General features: G+C 47.1%; 1 protein-coding gene across 1 annotated transcript; it reads left to right on the top strand.

Annotated features, from left to right (window-relative positions):
- Window positions 1-655: 655 nt before the first annotated feature.
- Lurap1 (leucine rich adaptor protein 1) lies at window positions 656-14,303 on the top strand. The gene is made up of 2 exons (XM_038333925.1): window positions 656-917; window positions 9,007-14,303. Exons 1-2 carry the CDS (start codon window positions 720-722, stop codon window positions 9,520-9,522), a joined length of 714 nt encoding a protein of 237 aa, XP_038189853.1. The 5' UTR covers window positions 656-719; the 3' UTR covers window positions 9,523-14,303.
- The last annotated feature ends 1,369 nt before the right edge of the window (window positions 14,304-15,672 follow it).

The raw sequence follows: 15,672 nt of genomic DNA on the forward strand, positions 1-15,672 counted from the left end.
TACTTTACATAGCAAGTTCCAGGCCAGACAGAACCAGTAAGACCCTCTCTGCCCCCTCACTCCCCTCAAAAAAGGGCAATGCAGTATCTAAGGCCCTAACTTCACAAGATTTTCAGATGACCCATATTTAGTCAAGTTTAAGAGGCGCCTCTTTTTTTCTAAGACCCTGTAAGCGCAAAAGCAAGACCGTGAGGATCCCCTGAATTTTAATAATGGTTTCTTCTCAACGGCCAGGAGAATTGCCCTTCTATTACTCCTTCAGTCTGATTTTTGGGCACTGGGAGGTGTCTGTCAGCTGGGCAACTATATTTTAACTCCTGTAACCGACACAGCTATTAGCAGAAAGACTTCCAAACCCTCTGCAGCCCTGTTAATCCTGATTGAGGCTGTCTACTTTTTATTCAGCAAACATCTTTTTAGCTGTCTGCTGTGCGTTTAGCTGGCGTGAACGTAAGGAGAAAGCACTGAGCTCCCTTTGAGGTCTTCAGTTCCAAATCCAGTCGCATGCCATCCACGGTTAGAAGTTGTGTGCGCAACACTCGGTATCTTTCTCTACCCGACTGCGCGGCTTTTCTGAGCGTTACGGTGCCCTCCTCCTGCCCCCAGCGCGGCGCAGGCGGGGACCCACCGGTTTCTCTCCGTCGCGGCAGAGAAGGGAGGACCCTAGGGAACTGGACCTCCGCGTCTGGTCGCCCAGCCCTATTTTGGCTTGGGCCCACATGGAGGGGACTGCAGAGTCCCAGACGCCTGACTTGCGGGACGTGGAGGGCAAGGTGGGCAGGAAGACCCCGGAAGGGCTGCTCCGCGGGCTTCGAGGCGAGTGGGAGCTGGAAACCTCTGGAGACCTGCTGCTCCCTGGGGCACCCAGCACCGGCCACAGCCTGGGGGACAAGATCATGGCGCTGAGGATGGAGCTGGTGAGTGTGGGTGCTATAGGCCACGGGGACAGGGACGGGGTCCTCAGCATAAGGCCATTTGTAGGGATAGGCTCAGGTTCCCGGAGTTAGGCTGCAGAGGAGGGAGGAGGGTCCCTCCTAGATCAACCCATATACCCTAGGTTGAGAGTGGAGAGAAGTGACGTCTCATTGCATGACCTCTCACTCCCAAGGGTGAGTGAAGGGTTGAGAGAGCCTGAGAACTGGTGTAGGAGGCACAGCTCTTGGAACTTTTCCCTGCCCAATAATCGGGAGGAGGGAGGCCAGGGCTAAGTAGTACAAAAAACTTAGTTCAGCGCAAATTCTTCCCATTAGCATCCGGGGCCGTCAATTTCCTAATACCCCATTATAAGGCAACTGTTTTCTTCCCACTCCTTCGGCAAACTGGGGAAAGGTTTCATTCCTAAGGCCCCCGGGTGTTTTGAAACTGCCTGCATTAGGGGCACACTAAAAACATGTCTCTTTCCTAAGCATCGCACCAGCATGGTATTAAACATTCAAAGACCTTAACAGAGACAGCAGCAGAGTAGCAACACACAGTTCGAGTTGGTCCTTCACCTGGGATTCAGTCTCCTTTCAGACTCTTGGGGAGAGGGGAGGAAACAGCAGCACCCCGCCTTCCCTGGAGCTGTTGGTCCAGATTCTGAGCCAAAAGGGCAGCTGGGCCCCAGCGGGCTCCCCCAGGGCCCTGGTTCCGGTGAAACAGATGAATTACACCTGCCGCCACTCTGCAGCCGGTTCTGGAGAATTGAGGGATTGCCGGCTACTCCTGGGCTCAGAACCAGAAGCGGTGACTGTGCCAGCTAATCCGTCTTCCTGGGGCCCCACCGTGTGCCCAACCTTGTGTCCAGCAGAGCTGGGAGGGTGGAAGGAGAGACATGGTCGACTTCTAAGACCAGCCCAGGGCTCTCATTCTATGCTAAGAGAGCCTCCTGGGATGCGGATCAGAGAGGATCCCAGGGGGCAGAATATGAAGGCCAAGTGTGTGCTTGGTCTTGAAGGTTGTAGCTGAATGCCAAATTCTCCAGAGCAGGGCTGACTGTACTTACCTCTGAAAGGCCTGGTACATCGTGTAAACTGTTCAAGGCATAGAGAGAGCCTACCTACTTTGTCCTTTGAAAACTAAGTTGTTTTGTTTCGGTGTTTTGAGTCTGTGTAGCTCAGGCTGGCCCCCAAACACATATTCCTCTTGTCTCTTGAGTGCCGGGATTACGAGCATGTGTCACCATACCCAGCTAGAAATTAAATTATACTGGGAATATAAGCCATGTATCAGTGCCCAGCATGATACATGATATTTTTCTTTTTAAAGAAATTTAAGAAAATTTATGTGTAGGAATATTTGCCTGTGAAATGTGTGTGTAGCACCTGCATGCCTGTTGCCCATGGAGGTTAGAGAGCATCAAATCCCTTGGAACTGGAGTTATGGATGGTTCTGAGCCACTGTGTGGGTGCTGGGAACCTAACCTGGATCCTCTGCAAGAACCAGCGCTCCTGACTGCTAAGCTGTCTCTCCTGTGCCATTCCCCCCCTTTGAGGTGCTGAACCTAGGGCTTTGCACCTACAGGGCGAGTGCTGTGCAGCTGAGCTGAACCACTCTTCTTCCACGCTAGTCCTCCATGCTCAGCTAGAGGAGTGCTATTTTATATATGAACTGAAGCAGTTGCCCACGGTCACTCAAAAAGTAAAGTCAAGATTTGAGCCCAGATCATTTGACCACATTGATCATGAAAAGCTGTTTTGTGCCGACACTTTAAGCACATTTTGCGTCATTGAAATGAGAAAAATTTCAAATGTCCATGGGCTTGCTTCTCATACAGGAAATCTGGAGGCAGGCCTAACCTCTGACTCTCATTCTTTATAAACTCTAGGGAAGTATATTTGCTTTCTTTAAATACTTATTTATTGACATAGTGTTCTGTTTGCATGTTTGTCTGAGAGGGCACCAGATCTCATTATAGACAGTTGTGAGTCACCATGTGGTTGCTGGGAATTGAACTCAGGACCACTGGAAGAGCAGCCAGTGCTCTTAACCTCTAAGCCATCTCTCCAGCTCCTTAACTTCTGGTTTAACTTTTGGTCTACCTGATCTAGGGTCTGAGGCTTCCCATGAACAGTGTTTTAGAGACTGGAAGAGGGAAAAGATCCATGTCAGGCTCCTCTCTCCCTCCTCATTGATTTCTTTCTGTACTCTGTTCTAACCACAGTTTACTGAAGCACAAGGGTGGGGCAGGAGATTTGAGGCCAGGAAGGCCGAACTGACCAAAGCCATCTAAGGTCTGTCCTTCAGTTGCTCCCCCCCCCCCCTCAGTAGGAACAGAGGCTTGCCCTTCAGGCCAAGGTCAGTGCTACTTTTAGCTTTCTACTCTCATGTTATTCCCTAGTCTGAAGCTGAGTGAGGGAAGAGCCAGTCTGAGATGTGTGGAAATGGCAAGCAATGGCAACCCCTCCGTCTACCCAAAGAGGTGTTGCAATGAGAAGCCACCTCCACGGGGCAGTTGGTGAGAAAGCATTAGTCAAGGATGGGGGAAAGGCATGAGTTCAAACCTTGTCTCCACTTCTGATGTATTGTGTGGTCTTAAGGAGGGTCCTGTCTCTTCCTTGTCCTTATGGTTTTTTGTCCTTTGATGGAGGAAATAAGGGAGTAATTGTGGAACTAGACAACTGTTAAGGACTTTTATTTTAGTGACAATAGTTAATCCCAACAGTCAGTTACCAGGGATCTAGAAATGGGTCTTCAGGCTTTTAACCTGAGACCTAATTTGGGTTGAGCAAAGAGGGAGCCCTGCCCAGGACACCTGGGCTGGGCAGAATCTGATCTACATAGGGGGAGGAGAAGGGAGCCTCCAGGGGAAAGCATTGGGTGGCCTCTATTTATCTTCTGCTCTGTTTCTAAAGAGATGGCATGAAATGAGTGTTTCTTTTTCTGGTGAGAAAGCCTTTTGCTTCTATTCTGGGGGGATGATGTTGTCACAGTCAGGGAATCCCACTGTCGCAGGATTAAAGAATCTGGTGCTCCCGTTGGTTTCCTAAGCAACACAGTAAACTCAGCCCCATGAGAATCACAGAGCTGAAGGAAAGGTGCTCGGTGCAACCTTAGGCAGAAAACCTGCAATGAGTTAGTTGGGCGGGAACTGCTCTCAGGGAGCTGATGACCTGGGATGGGGAAGGAGGAGACAGACTGGGGCTTGTGCAGGAAGAGAAACGCTGTGGGGAGCTAGGCATGGACTCTGATGGAGAGTGCTTGCTTCTTGCCTTGTATGCAGAAAGCCCTGAGTTGAATCCTAAGAACTACGTAAAACTGGGTGTGGCGTGGCATGGCTGTAATCCTAGCACACTAGAGGTGAGGCAGCAGGATCAGAAGTTCAAGAAAAAAAATGCTAGGCCTGCCTCCCAGAAGAGCTGACCTGGAGTGATGTGGTGTCAGATGTCCTCCATTTTAGAATCAGAGGACAGTACATCCTCTGGCTGGAATGCTTCTCCCCACTCGTCAAGTCCATGTGTCTCAAGCTCATGTCTCTCATCTAGGTTTGGGTTAGGGCCCTCCAGGTACTCACAAGTCTCTGAAGCATTGTTTTCTCTACCATTTGCCGCATGGAATAAAAAAAAATATATATATAGCTTTATTACTTTTCTTCTATGTTTGAGTGTTTTCAATGTTTATGTATGTGTGGACTACACACATGACTGATGCCTGCAGAGGTCATAAGAGGGCTTCATATCCCCTGGAACTGGAGTTAAGGATTGTCATTAGCTTACCACGTGGGTGCTGGGAATCGAACCCTGGTCTTCAAGAAGTGAAGCCATTCATTGTGGCACACGCCTTTAATCCTAGCACCGGGGAGGCAGAGGCAGGTGCCCTGCTAAGTCATCTTGCTGGCCCTCCAAGTCCTTTTTAAAAATATCTTTTTTTTTTTTTTTGCCTAGCAGTATGGTGGTGACACATGCCTTTAATCCCAGCACTTGGGAGGCAGAGGCTGAGATAGGGTTTTTCTGTTTAACAGTCCTCGCTGTCCTGGAACTCGCTTTGTAGACCAGACTGAACTCCAACTCACTGAGATCCACCTGCCTTTGCCTCTTAAGAGCTGGTATTGAAAGTGTGAGCCATCAGCAGTTGACTAAAATATCTTTTTATTATGAGACAAAACAGTTATCTGGGATGTTCTTGAATTTGCAATCCTGCCTTCACCTCTTCATTAGCTGGGATTACAAATTTGTGCCACCAGGCCTATTTCTATATGAATGTATTAATTTGGTTAAAAGTTAAACTAAATAAGGGTTGGAGAGATAGCTCAACGGTTAAGAGCACTGGCTGCTCTTCCAGAGGTCCTGAGTTCAATTCCCAGCAACCACATGGTGGCTCACACCCATCTGTAATGAGATCTGGTGCCCTCTTCTGGTCTGGCATGCAGACATACATGCAGTGACAGAACAAAATAAATATTTGAAAAATGTTAAGCTAGATAAATCTAAATTTACAAGCAATAATATACCAGGTATGGTAACACACTCCTTTAATCCCAGGATTCGGGAGAGATGGACAAGGGTCATAATATAACAGGCATCATCTACTGATATGTTTATTCTCTCTGAACACTGCAAAGCATAGGGGCAGGTTCAGACTTGTGCTTGAGAAGAGTTAACTCAGTACACTTGAGGTGGTGGGAGGGACCTCTGGAGGTTACACAGCAGTTCACACTTCTGGAAGACTCAAGGGAAACTAAAGGCCCCAAATCCCCAGCATTGGGATTCTGACCCTGAGCTCTGCCTAGCCCTTCTCCCCATTGGGCCTTGTCCAAACAAGGGAACCAAGTTAGCATCCTCTTGATTCCTTAGTTCCCATCTCCTTTTGGCCCAAACTGTTTCCCAGCTGACCTTAGGAGAGCTAGCCTTTGGTTTCTAAGTCACACTGGTGAGTCTAGATTGGTGGAGTAGTTTACTGTTGTTTAACTTTGGCACAGTGGCTGTGCCTTAACCTACTGCTACTTCAGCCAGCAATTGCAACTCCACAGTTACTGGCCTGCTTTTGTAGCAGCGGCCTGCTGCTCAGGCCACAGCCTGGTGTCCCACCAGGCTCTGTGACTACCACTAAAGGTAACCTTAACTAAATCTCTATCATTCTCTTTATAAATAAAACTCAAGATTTGGGGTGAAAACCTGTTAACTCAGAGAGACTGGGTCACACTACCTAACCTTCTTTCTTTACTCATGTGTTACGAGCTGGGAGACTTCAGCTCCAGGTTCTTTTTGAGTAATATCTATGAGGACTCTGTGCCCTTCTCCCCAGAGAGCAATGAGTGACCAGACCAAGCAAGAGAATTGTTTTTATAATGATTCTTTACTAGCAACTTCAATATCCAATGCATCAATGGGGTTTACAATCTTAATAGGCATGAGGGTTTGATAATGGGCAACACACAGGCAATTCAATATCACAATTATTGATCCTATTAATCCTAATACATAAAACCAATTCATAACCTTAATCTAACTTATCACTTATTCATAAAACACTTCTTAACCTTAATACAACTTATCCATTACTTATCTATAAAACACTTCTTAACCTTAACTTATCTACTAACATTTCCTAATCTTATTAATTATCCATAAGATATCTCTTAACATTTCACACACTAAACCTATGTATTAATACATGTATGCTCTTCTCTTAACATCTCATACACACATGAAATACCACAACCTGGTATCCCCTGGCTTAAAAAGGGCTTTTTGAATTTCTTCAGGCTGGGCTCTTGTCCGCACTGGGGGCTGGGTAGCGTAGATCGACTCTTGACCCTGTAGTCTGCGCTCGGGAGATGTGGTTCCAATGTCCCATTCCAGGCTGGTATCGGGTACTGGATCAGTCCTTGACCACGTCGTCTGTGGCCTATCTCAGAATGTAGGGCCTTTGGACTCGGCTTTTTGGGTGACCAAGTCTCGGGAGACCAGGCTTTTAGTTCACTATTCTCTAAGACGAAGCTTTGCTCTCGGGATGGCAAAGCGTTCTGAAAGGCAGAATGTCTTGTCTGTTCTCGGGAGACAGACCTTCAATGTCCACTCTCAGGAAATGAGGGTTTGCATTCGGGACGCAAGGTGTTAAATGTTTGTTTTCGGGAGATGAAGCTCTGTACTCGGGAGACAGAACATTAAATGTTTAGGCAAAGCGTTTAATATTTCTGCTTTTTGGGAGGCAGGCTAGGAGGATCTCTCTTTCCACGAAGGCCTGATGCCAGAGCCATTGTGAGAAGTGAGATGACCATCCTGCTTCAGCCCTCTCTTTTAAGTTAGTTTGAAACTGCCCCTCATTTGATCCTCCTGATAACCAGATGTCCTGGGTTATCAGTATCGACTGACCACAGAAGGGTGGGGGTCCCTCTTGCGTGGCAAGATTATTTCGTTACCACGGTTGCTGGGTGCAGCCCCCTCATTTGGCAGGGCCAGATGGGTGTGGCAGCCTTCAAGCGGGCAAATGTTCTCTTAATATTTCACCTTAGTAATTTTCCACACCACACACAAGAAGTGCTTTTACATTACACCAAGTTGCATTCATTGTTACTCTATAAATTTCCTGCTCTATCTACACTACAGATTCGCCTTTATTTATTCATTCAGAGGAATCTGTTTCCATGTTCATTACACTCGTGTCTCCAAAAGACCCATGCTTCCACTCTGCCAAACCATAAAAAGCTGGGCCACTCCAAATCCCTCCCTGCTACTTCCTGTTGTCTCTCTTGGATATCTCTTGGATGCCTTCTGATGCTCTATGATTACTTAGTGTCAGTGTCAACGAGATGCTAACTCAGTCTCCTGACCCAAGGTTAATTTTATTTAATCAGCGCAAATGCAAATTCAAGGTTCACAGTATGATGGAATATACCCCAACAGCTTACCTTGAATAGGATGTTTGAAGCCCAGTAGAGTAGATTTTGGATTCGTGTGTGTGTGTGTGTGTGTGTGTGTGTATATATGTGTGTGTGTGTGTGCACACGTGCGTGCGTGCGATGCCGGGAGGAGAAGAGAAAGAAGAGAGACAGTAATTTACTAGTTCTTACACTAGCCTCAAACACCTTTAAAGTTTTAAAAGTATTTTTATTCATGTGTTTATGCATGTTTGTGTGTATCAAGGTCAGAAGAGGGGACTGGGTTTTTTGGAGCTGTAGTTTAGAGGAGGTTGTGAGCCACCTCATATGGAGCCAAACTCCAGTACTCTGCAAGACTTAACGACGAGTCATCTCTCTGGCCTCTGGCCTCAAACTCTTGTTCCTCCTACTTTAGGCTCTTTGTTTTGTCTGTTGTTTTTTTTGTTTGTTTGTTTGTTTTGTTTTTGTTTCTTGAGACAGGGTTTCATTGGCTGTCCTGGAACCAGGATGCCTGCCTCTGCCTCCCAAGTGTTTCCTCCGCCTTTTAGGTGCTAGAGCTATAGGCATAAAACCATCACAACCAGTTTTGTTTTATTTTCTTTCATTAATTTTAAAACAGGGTCTCATGAAGCCCAGGCTGGTCTTGAACTGCTGACATAGCTGAGAATGACCTAGAACTTCTGATCCTCCTGCTTCCATGTCCTGAGTGCCTGGATTATAAAACTACATGACCATACCTACTTTTACTGGGTGCTAAGGAACCCAGAGCTTAGTGCCTGCTAGGCAAGTGTTCTCCCCACTGAGCCGTGTCTGCAGACCGCAAGCCTCATATTTTAATATTTTAAGTACGTGCCTGACAGCATTTCAGGAACCCTTGCTCCCGGGCTGTGAAGTGGGTGATGGCTTATTTATTTATTTACTTATTTGTTTACTTATTTATTGTTTTGTTTGAGACAGGGTTTCTCTGTGTAACCCTGGTTTGGCTGTCCTAGAACTCACTCTGTAGACTAGGCTGATCTCGAACTCACAGAGACCCATCTGTCTCTGCCTCCCAAGTGATGGGGTTAAAGGCATGCACCACCTCCACCTGGCTATCTGTCCAGGTTTACTAACATTGACGCGTAGCTGACTGGACCGCAAGGTCAGGGAAACACCTGGGAAACTCACAGCTTAGAACCTGGAACTAATTTCTTTTCTCACTTCTTCAGGCTTACCTTCGAGCTATCGACGTGAAGATCCTGCAGCAGCTGGTGACCCTGAACGAGGGCATCGAGGCAGTTCGTTGGCTGTTGGAGGAGCGGGGAGCACTGACCAGCCATTGCAGCAGTCTGACCAGCAGCCAGTATAGCCTGACAGGTGGAAGCCAAGGCCACTCAAGGCGGGGCAGTTGGGACAGCCTGCCAGATACCAGTTCAACTGACCGGCTGGACAGTGTCTCTATTGGCAGTTTCTTGGACACTGTGGCCCCCAGAGAGCTGGATGAACAAGGACCCCCTGGGCCTTCCTGTCCCGAGATTGACTGGGCAAAGGTTATACCCAGTGAAGCCAGGACTGAGGTGGACATAACATCCACCAAGCTAGGGAGCTTAATGGCTCCTTGGAAGCTCCCAGGAGACGAGCTTCAAGGTGGGCCACCTGAGCTACCAGAGGATGACAATGTTAAGCAGGGCTTTGAGGCTCACTGGTACTGGGGACAGTGCCAGGATGACGTGACCTTCTTGTAAAAACTTTCCTACCTATTTGTGCTTTGTGGCTCTTTCAACTTTTGGCCCAAGTCTCTCTCAGTTTTCCCTTAACCTCCAACTAGACAGAAGCTATACTGAAATCACTTACCACAGAAGCCTGGCTTCTCTGTCTGCTCCCTGGGGAACCTTTGCATTTATCCCTCAATTATTGGGTCCCTAGAGCTATTTCCATAGAGATATTGACTCTAGAGAACTAGCCTGTGGCTCCTGATGTAAGGGTATCCCACACCCTTCCCCAGTGAGGTGAAGGTTTATAAAATTTAGGGCCTCTAGAACATACTGAAGAAGAGATGGGGGAAATAATCTCCTCATCCAAAGCCTAGGAGGCTGGGATGCCTCTTATACAAGATGGAGAACTGGGGAGGGGTGTTCAGGACCAAACCTCCATGGATTGGCCCTCCTACATGCCTTTGGAGTTGGGAGAGGAACCCTTTGCTACCTGCTGAGTGATGTCATTTCCTTTCATGATCCAGGGAAGAGTGCATCCTCTATAGCAGTCCTGGTTGGTGTGTGATAGGCTTGTATGGAGGGTTTCTGAGTCCCTGCTGTCCTGCCATTGCCTCCTGTGAGAGGGAACACATCGCTCTTGCTGCAGATGTCTGTGCTGCTTTTATCAGGTTCTTCCTTTTCAAATATGGTGTTTTCATCCCTGTTTGGTGCTGTAATGATATTCTTACCGGGTGGTGAGAAACTCAGAGGCCTCCACCTCGGCTCTCAAATCTGCTTAGCTCACTTTACTGGAGACCCTGTTGCCCTGGTCCTGTTTCTTACCTCCGGATCCATCTGCCAGGAGTTTAGCTTGAGCGTCTTCACGTCTCAGTGTCCTCTTTCGGCTTCTGCACTTTTATGTGCCTCTCGTCCCATTGTTGTTTGGAAATAAGGAGAGTGAATTCTCAAGGTTCTGGGGACACTCTCAGATGGTGGGATAATCTTGTCATCTCTGACTCTGCTCACCCTTCCCTCATCCTGGCCAGCTTCCACCATTTGATCATAAGAATGCCTTTCTGAAGTTGAGACACAAGGAATCCCCTTGTTTGAGCTACAGTGTGGGAGTGTGGCAGGAAAAGACAGAGGCCCTGTGGTTCCTGGGCCTCATTGGGGGGAATAGACTGGAAAGTACTTTAGGGCAAGCCTATGACTCCTGGACTTGAGGGGTAATTGGGGCTGGCTCTAGGGCTGGATCCCAAGGCCCTAGCTAATTACACTAGTGAAGAAATTCAGGGAAATTGCCATTTTGGGGCTCAAGGAAAGGGCAGGCCCAGAGAAGTGGGTGGCAAATGCTGTGATTTATACCTAAATAAAGCTGGGCACTCAGAAGGCAGAGGCAGGTAGATCTCTATGAATTTCAAGCCAGCCAAAGATAGATACATAGTTAGGCCTAGTCTCAGAAAGCAATCAGAGCCGGCTGGTGGTGACTCATACCTTTAATCCCAGCACTCAGGAGGCAGAGGAGGCAGATCTCTGTGAGTTTGTGGCTAGCCTAGTCTACAGAGCGAGTTCCAGGAAAGCCAGGGCTACACAGAAAAACACTGTCTCCAAAAACCAAAACCCAAACCAATAAAACAAAAACAAAGAAACCAGAGTGACTTCTTGGAGATTAGCCCTTTGAGTCCCAGGTAACTGCCCTGTCTTTCCAGGGCCCTGAAACTGAATTAGTGGAGGGGAAAGGGCAATCTTTGTGCAGGGGACCCTCCTGAGTTGGAGGAGTCTTCCCCAAAACAGTCTTTTTCTGCTTTCCAGAAATTTCATTTTGGGGAAGGGAAAGTAACCATGTTGATTGTGACCACTCTCCTGTCTCCCCACCCCCAATGCCTCAATAGTTTTGTAACCACCAAATCCTACAGCAGTTTGGCCTCTGACTTTCCTATAAACCTCTCCTCCCATGCCCTCAAGTGATTGCTATGTCTACAGCGACCTCAGCTTCTTTTCCACTGTAGCTGGACTTCCTCACCGTGCCCCATAGTTCTGGGACTCCTGCTTTCTTTTCCTCAGACTGGAATTTCAGATGCCCTGTCCCAGTCCACACTCTGAGCCATCAATAGTGTTCCTTGGACAACCAACCACCTTTCCTCATTGAAGATACTGTATTCCTTTTCTGAGTTGCGGCTCACTAAATTTAGGAGCTGAAGAGGTTGCCTGCCTCCTTGTGGCCGTTATGCAACATTGCTGGAGTTGCTGGGTGAAATCTCCAAGTTTAAATGGAATTTGATCTAGCCTTTCGAGAGGTGGCATACATAGATTTGCCCAGTTCTGCCTGTTGTGAAACTGTAGCAATGGCCATGATAGAGAACCTATTGCCTGCCTACAGACCGGCTCCATCTGCAGTCACACTGCCTGCCTACAGACCGGCTCCATCTGCAGTCACACTGCCTGCCTACAGACCGGCTCCACCTGCAGTCACACTGCCTGCCTACAGACTGGCTCCACCTGCAGTCACACTGCCCAGCCTGCAAACCCACAGCTCCATCTGCAGTCACACTGCCCAGCCTGCAAACCCACAGCTCCATCTGTAGTCACACTGCTTGGCCTGCAAACCCACAGCTCCATCTGTAGTCACACTGCCTGGCCTGCAAACCCACAGGTTCATCTGTAGTCACACTGCCTGGCCTGCAAACCCACAGGTTCATCTGTAGTCTCACTGCCTGGCCTGCAAACCCACAGGTTCATCTGTAGTCACACTGCCTGGCCTGCAAACCCACAGCTCCATCTGTAGTCACACTGCCTGGCCTGCAAACCCACAGGTTCATCTGTAGTCACACTGCCTGGCCTGCAAACCCACAGGTTCATCTGTAGTCACACTGCCTGGCCTGCAAACCCACAGGTTCATCTGTAGTCACACTGCCCAGTCAACACCCCGATGCCCAAAGGAACTGAAAACTATTTTCCTCATTGTAAAATCTGAGACCTACCTGGGTAATGGTGGCACACACCTGGCCTGTAATCCCAGCACTTGCCAGGTGGATACAGATTAGGGGTTCAAAGTCATCTTCAGCTACATAGCTAGCCTGGAACATGTGGGCAGTCCTTCTGCCTCAGCTTCATGAGTGCTGTAATTAGAAGTGTGAGCCACCACACTTGGGTTTGGGTATCCTGTCTTAATACCTTTAGACTCTAGTTCATCATCTGAAGAATCCAGGAGTCACAGAAAATGTATCCCTGGTCCTTCCTACATGCTAGGCTGCCTGGATGAGGCTTGGTTGTCCCATTAGCGTGGACTTTTATGATTATAAATAGGAGCTGTTTGGGAGCTCAGAGAAGTGAGAGATGCAGAGACACAAGAAGAAAGGGAAACAGGGTGAAAGTCTGATCTCCGAACTCATTAATACCAAGATGGTAGCTGGGGAAACAGAACCTGGGAGGGGGAAGATGGGTCTGTCCAGGGGACCTGAAACCATGGGAGAGGTTAGGTGTTGTATTTCAAGGGAGCTGGGGGTGGTTAGGCTAAACCTTAGGTTGAATGGAAGCTGAGTGGCAGTTTCAGTTAGAAATATTTGGGGTTACAGTGAGCACAAGCACATTGTGGTTATGGTGCCAGGTTCATGCTGAGTATTCAATTGCACCCATTCAAAGAATAATGAATGTTTGTGAGCCCACAAGGAAATGTAATGCATAAAAAGAAAATTAACCTGGTTTATACATTAAGCATTTTAAAACATTGTTTCTTAATCCTATAAACAACCCCTTGTTACCAACACATTGTTGAATAGAAATTTGCTGATTTCAGATCGGTAGCAAATAAGTTATGGTACAGATGAAAGTCAGTGTTATTGTAAGATATTCTGTGAAACCCATGGCTCCCCACTAACTCCCCTCAGCCACTCTTTTCTTACTCTCCTAGGAGATCAGCAGTGTCCTGGTTTGCTGTTGCTGATGTAATGGATTACCACAAACTCTAGTGGCTTAACAGCCATTTAGGCTGGGCATGCTGGCACATGTTGGCAATCCTAGCCCTCAGGGGGCTGGGGCAGGAAGGTTTGAGGCCAGTCTCAGAAAAGGAATCAGACTTGGTTGGGAGGAGAGCTTCTTCAGGCTGGGTCCCTGACAGTCTCTCCTTTCCAGGACCACTGTGTCCTGCTCCTCCAGGCAGAGGTAATTACATTCCCAACAGACTAAGCCTGGCTCTCTCTGGGACTCACACACGTCTCCTTTTTAAATGTTTTTTTATTCCTTAGTGGTTAATTATCGTTGATTCTAGTCCCATTTTCTTCTTATTTTTTTAGTTCCTGATCTCTAGTCTCAATCTTCTTCTCTTGGACATAGGCATACACTCAAATGTGTCAAATATATATTTGGAAATGTATCTTTAAATATATATGTGTGTGTGTATAATATGATTCTGGGCTTTTACATGTTTTAATATGTATATATAGTATACTTTGCTAGTAAACTAACTTCTCTGATGACTTGCTCTTATATTTCTATGACTTAACACAGTTTAAGACTTATTTGTCAGTAATTTCACGGAGTATGGATATTCCTGGTTGGAAGCTCTCCTCCTCCCTGCCCATGTCAGGCCCCACACTCCGTCCAGTTTCAGGTGGTGATATCCTGACTCCTGCACCATAAACTTTCCCACCAACTTTTAAACCAAGTTGTTTTGCCATCCACTGATGATCTTTTTATTTCACTGGGATTACAAAACTATCGTTTCCTGACACTATTAGTATATCTTTATTTATTAGCTCTAGTTCTGTACAGAAAAACTTCATAGCTCAGGACCATTTAGTTACCCTGAAATAAAGTTCATACCGGAATGATAAGACAGATGTTTATGTGTCTTCCGTTCCCCATCCCAACCCCCTTCTTTTCTTGAAAGAGTCTAAGACTTCAGCTCACTATATAGCTAAGGCCGGTCCTCAACTCCTGATCTTGCTTCCATCTTCCAAGTACTGGGATTATAGGCCTACACCACGATACCTGGTGTTACAAAAATAAACAAAACACAACGGTCTCACTGTGTGGTCCAGGTTAGCCTGGAACTCAAGGATCCTCCTGCCTCAGACTCCTGACACTAGGAGTCCATTCATGTACTACCATGCCTTTTTCCATGTCATTTTTGAGGTAGTAATGGTGTTCCTTTAATTTTTTTTTGTTTATTCTCTCTCTCTTTGGGTTTTTGAGACAGGGTTTCTCTGTATAGCCCTGGATTTCCTGAAACTTGCACTGTAGACCAGGCTAGTCTCAAACTCACAGAGATCGGCCTGCCTCTGATTTCTGAGTGCTGGGATTGAAGGCGTGTGTTGCCACCTCCTAGCTATTCTCTCTCTCTCTTTAAAATTTATTTATTTGTGTGTATTGGTATTTTGGCTGCATGTAGATCTGTGTGATGGTGCCAGATCCCCTGGAACTGGAGTTACAGATAATTGTGAGCTGCCATGTGGGTGCTGGGAGATGAACCTGGGTCCTCTGGAAGAGCAGCCAGTGCTCTTAACCTCTGACCCATCTCTTCAGCCTCTATTCTCTCTTTTAAAGTTACCGGTATGGATCTGTACTTGTAGATGTCTTTCAGTTATTTGCAGTTTTTTTAATATATAAAATATAAAACATGGGGGAACTGAAGAGATGGCTCAGTGGTTAAGAGCACTGGCTGCTCTTCCAGAGGACTCAGGTTTGGTTCTTAGCACCTGTAGCAGCTCATAGTCATGTGTAACTCTAGCTCCAGGGGATCAGATGGCTACATCATCTGCACTTACATGCACAGACCCACATGCAAGCACGCACACCTATGCATAAGTAAAAAGAATGAAAGTTAAATTTTTTTTGAAACAGAGTTCTCCTCAACAACCCTGTGTAACAGCCTGGCTGTCCTGGAACTCACTTTGTAGACCAGGCTGGCCTCGAACTCAGAGATCTGCCTGCTTCTGCCTCCCAAGTGCTGGGATTAAAGGCATGTGCCACCACTGTCTGGCAAAAGTAAATTTTTTAAAAAAATTATTTTATGTATATACATGTGTGTACTCTGTGACTGTATGTATGTGCAACGTGTGTATGCAGGTGGCCGTGGTGACTAGAGGAAGGAAGTAGATCTCCTGGAACTGGAGATACGGGTGGCTGTGAGCTGTCCTGTGTGGGTGCTGGGACCTGATCCCTGGCCCTCTGAAAAGGTAATAAGTGTTCTCAATCACTGAG

The sequence above is a fragment of the Arvicola amphibius genome, chromosome 6, assembly GCF_903992535.2.
Source record: "Arvicola amphibius chromosome 6, mArvAmp1.2, whole genome shotgun sequence".
In the NCBI taxonomy this organism is placed as follows: Eukaryota; Metazoa; Chordata; class Mammalia; order Rodentia; family Cricetidae; genus Arvicola; species Arvicola amphibius.

Bases quoted from the DNA above. Each gene is read 5' to 3' on its own strand.
- Lurap1 (XM_038333925.1), top strand. From the start codon at position 720: ATGGAGGGGACTGCAGAGTCCCAGACGCCTGACTTGCGGGACGTGGAG. The intron at 918-9,006 runs GTGAGTGTGGGT...TCACTTCTTCAG, and splicing joins TGGCGCTGAGGATGGAGCTG to GCTTACCTTCGAGCTATCGA.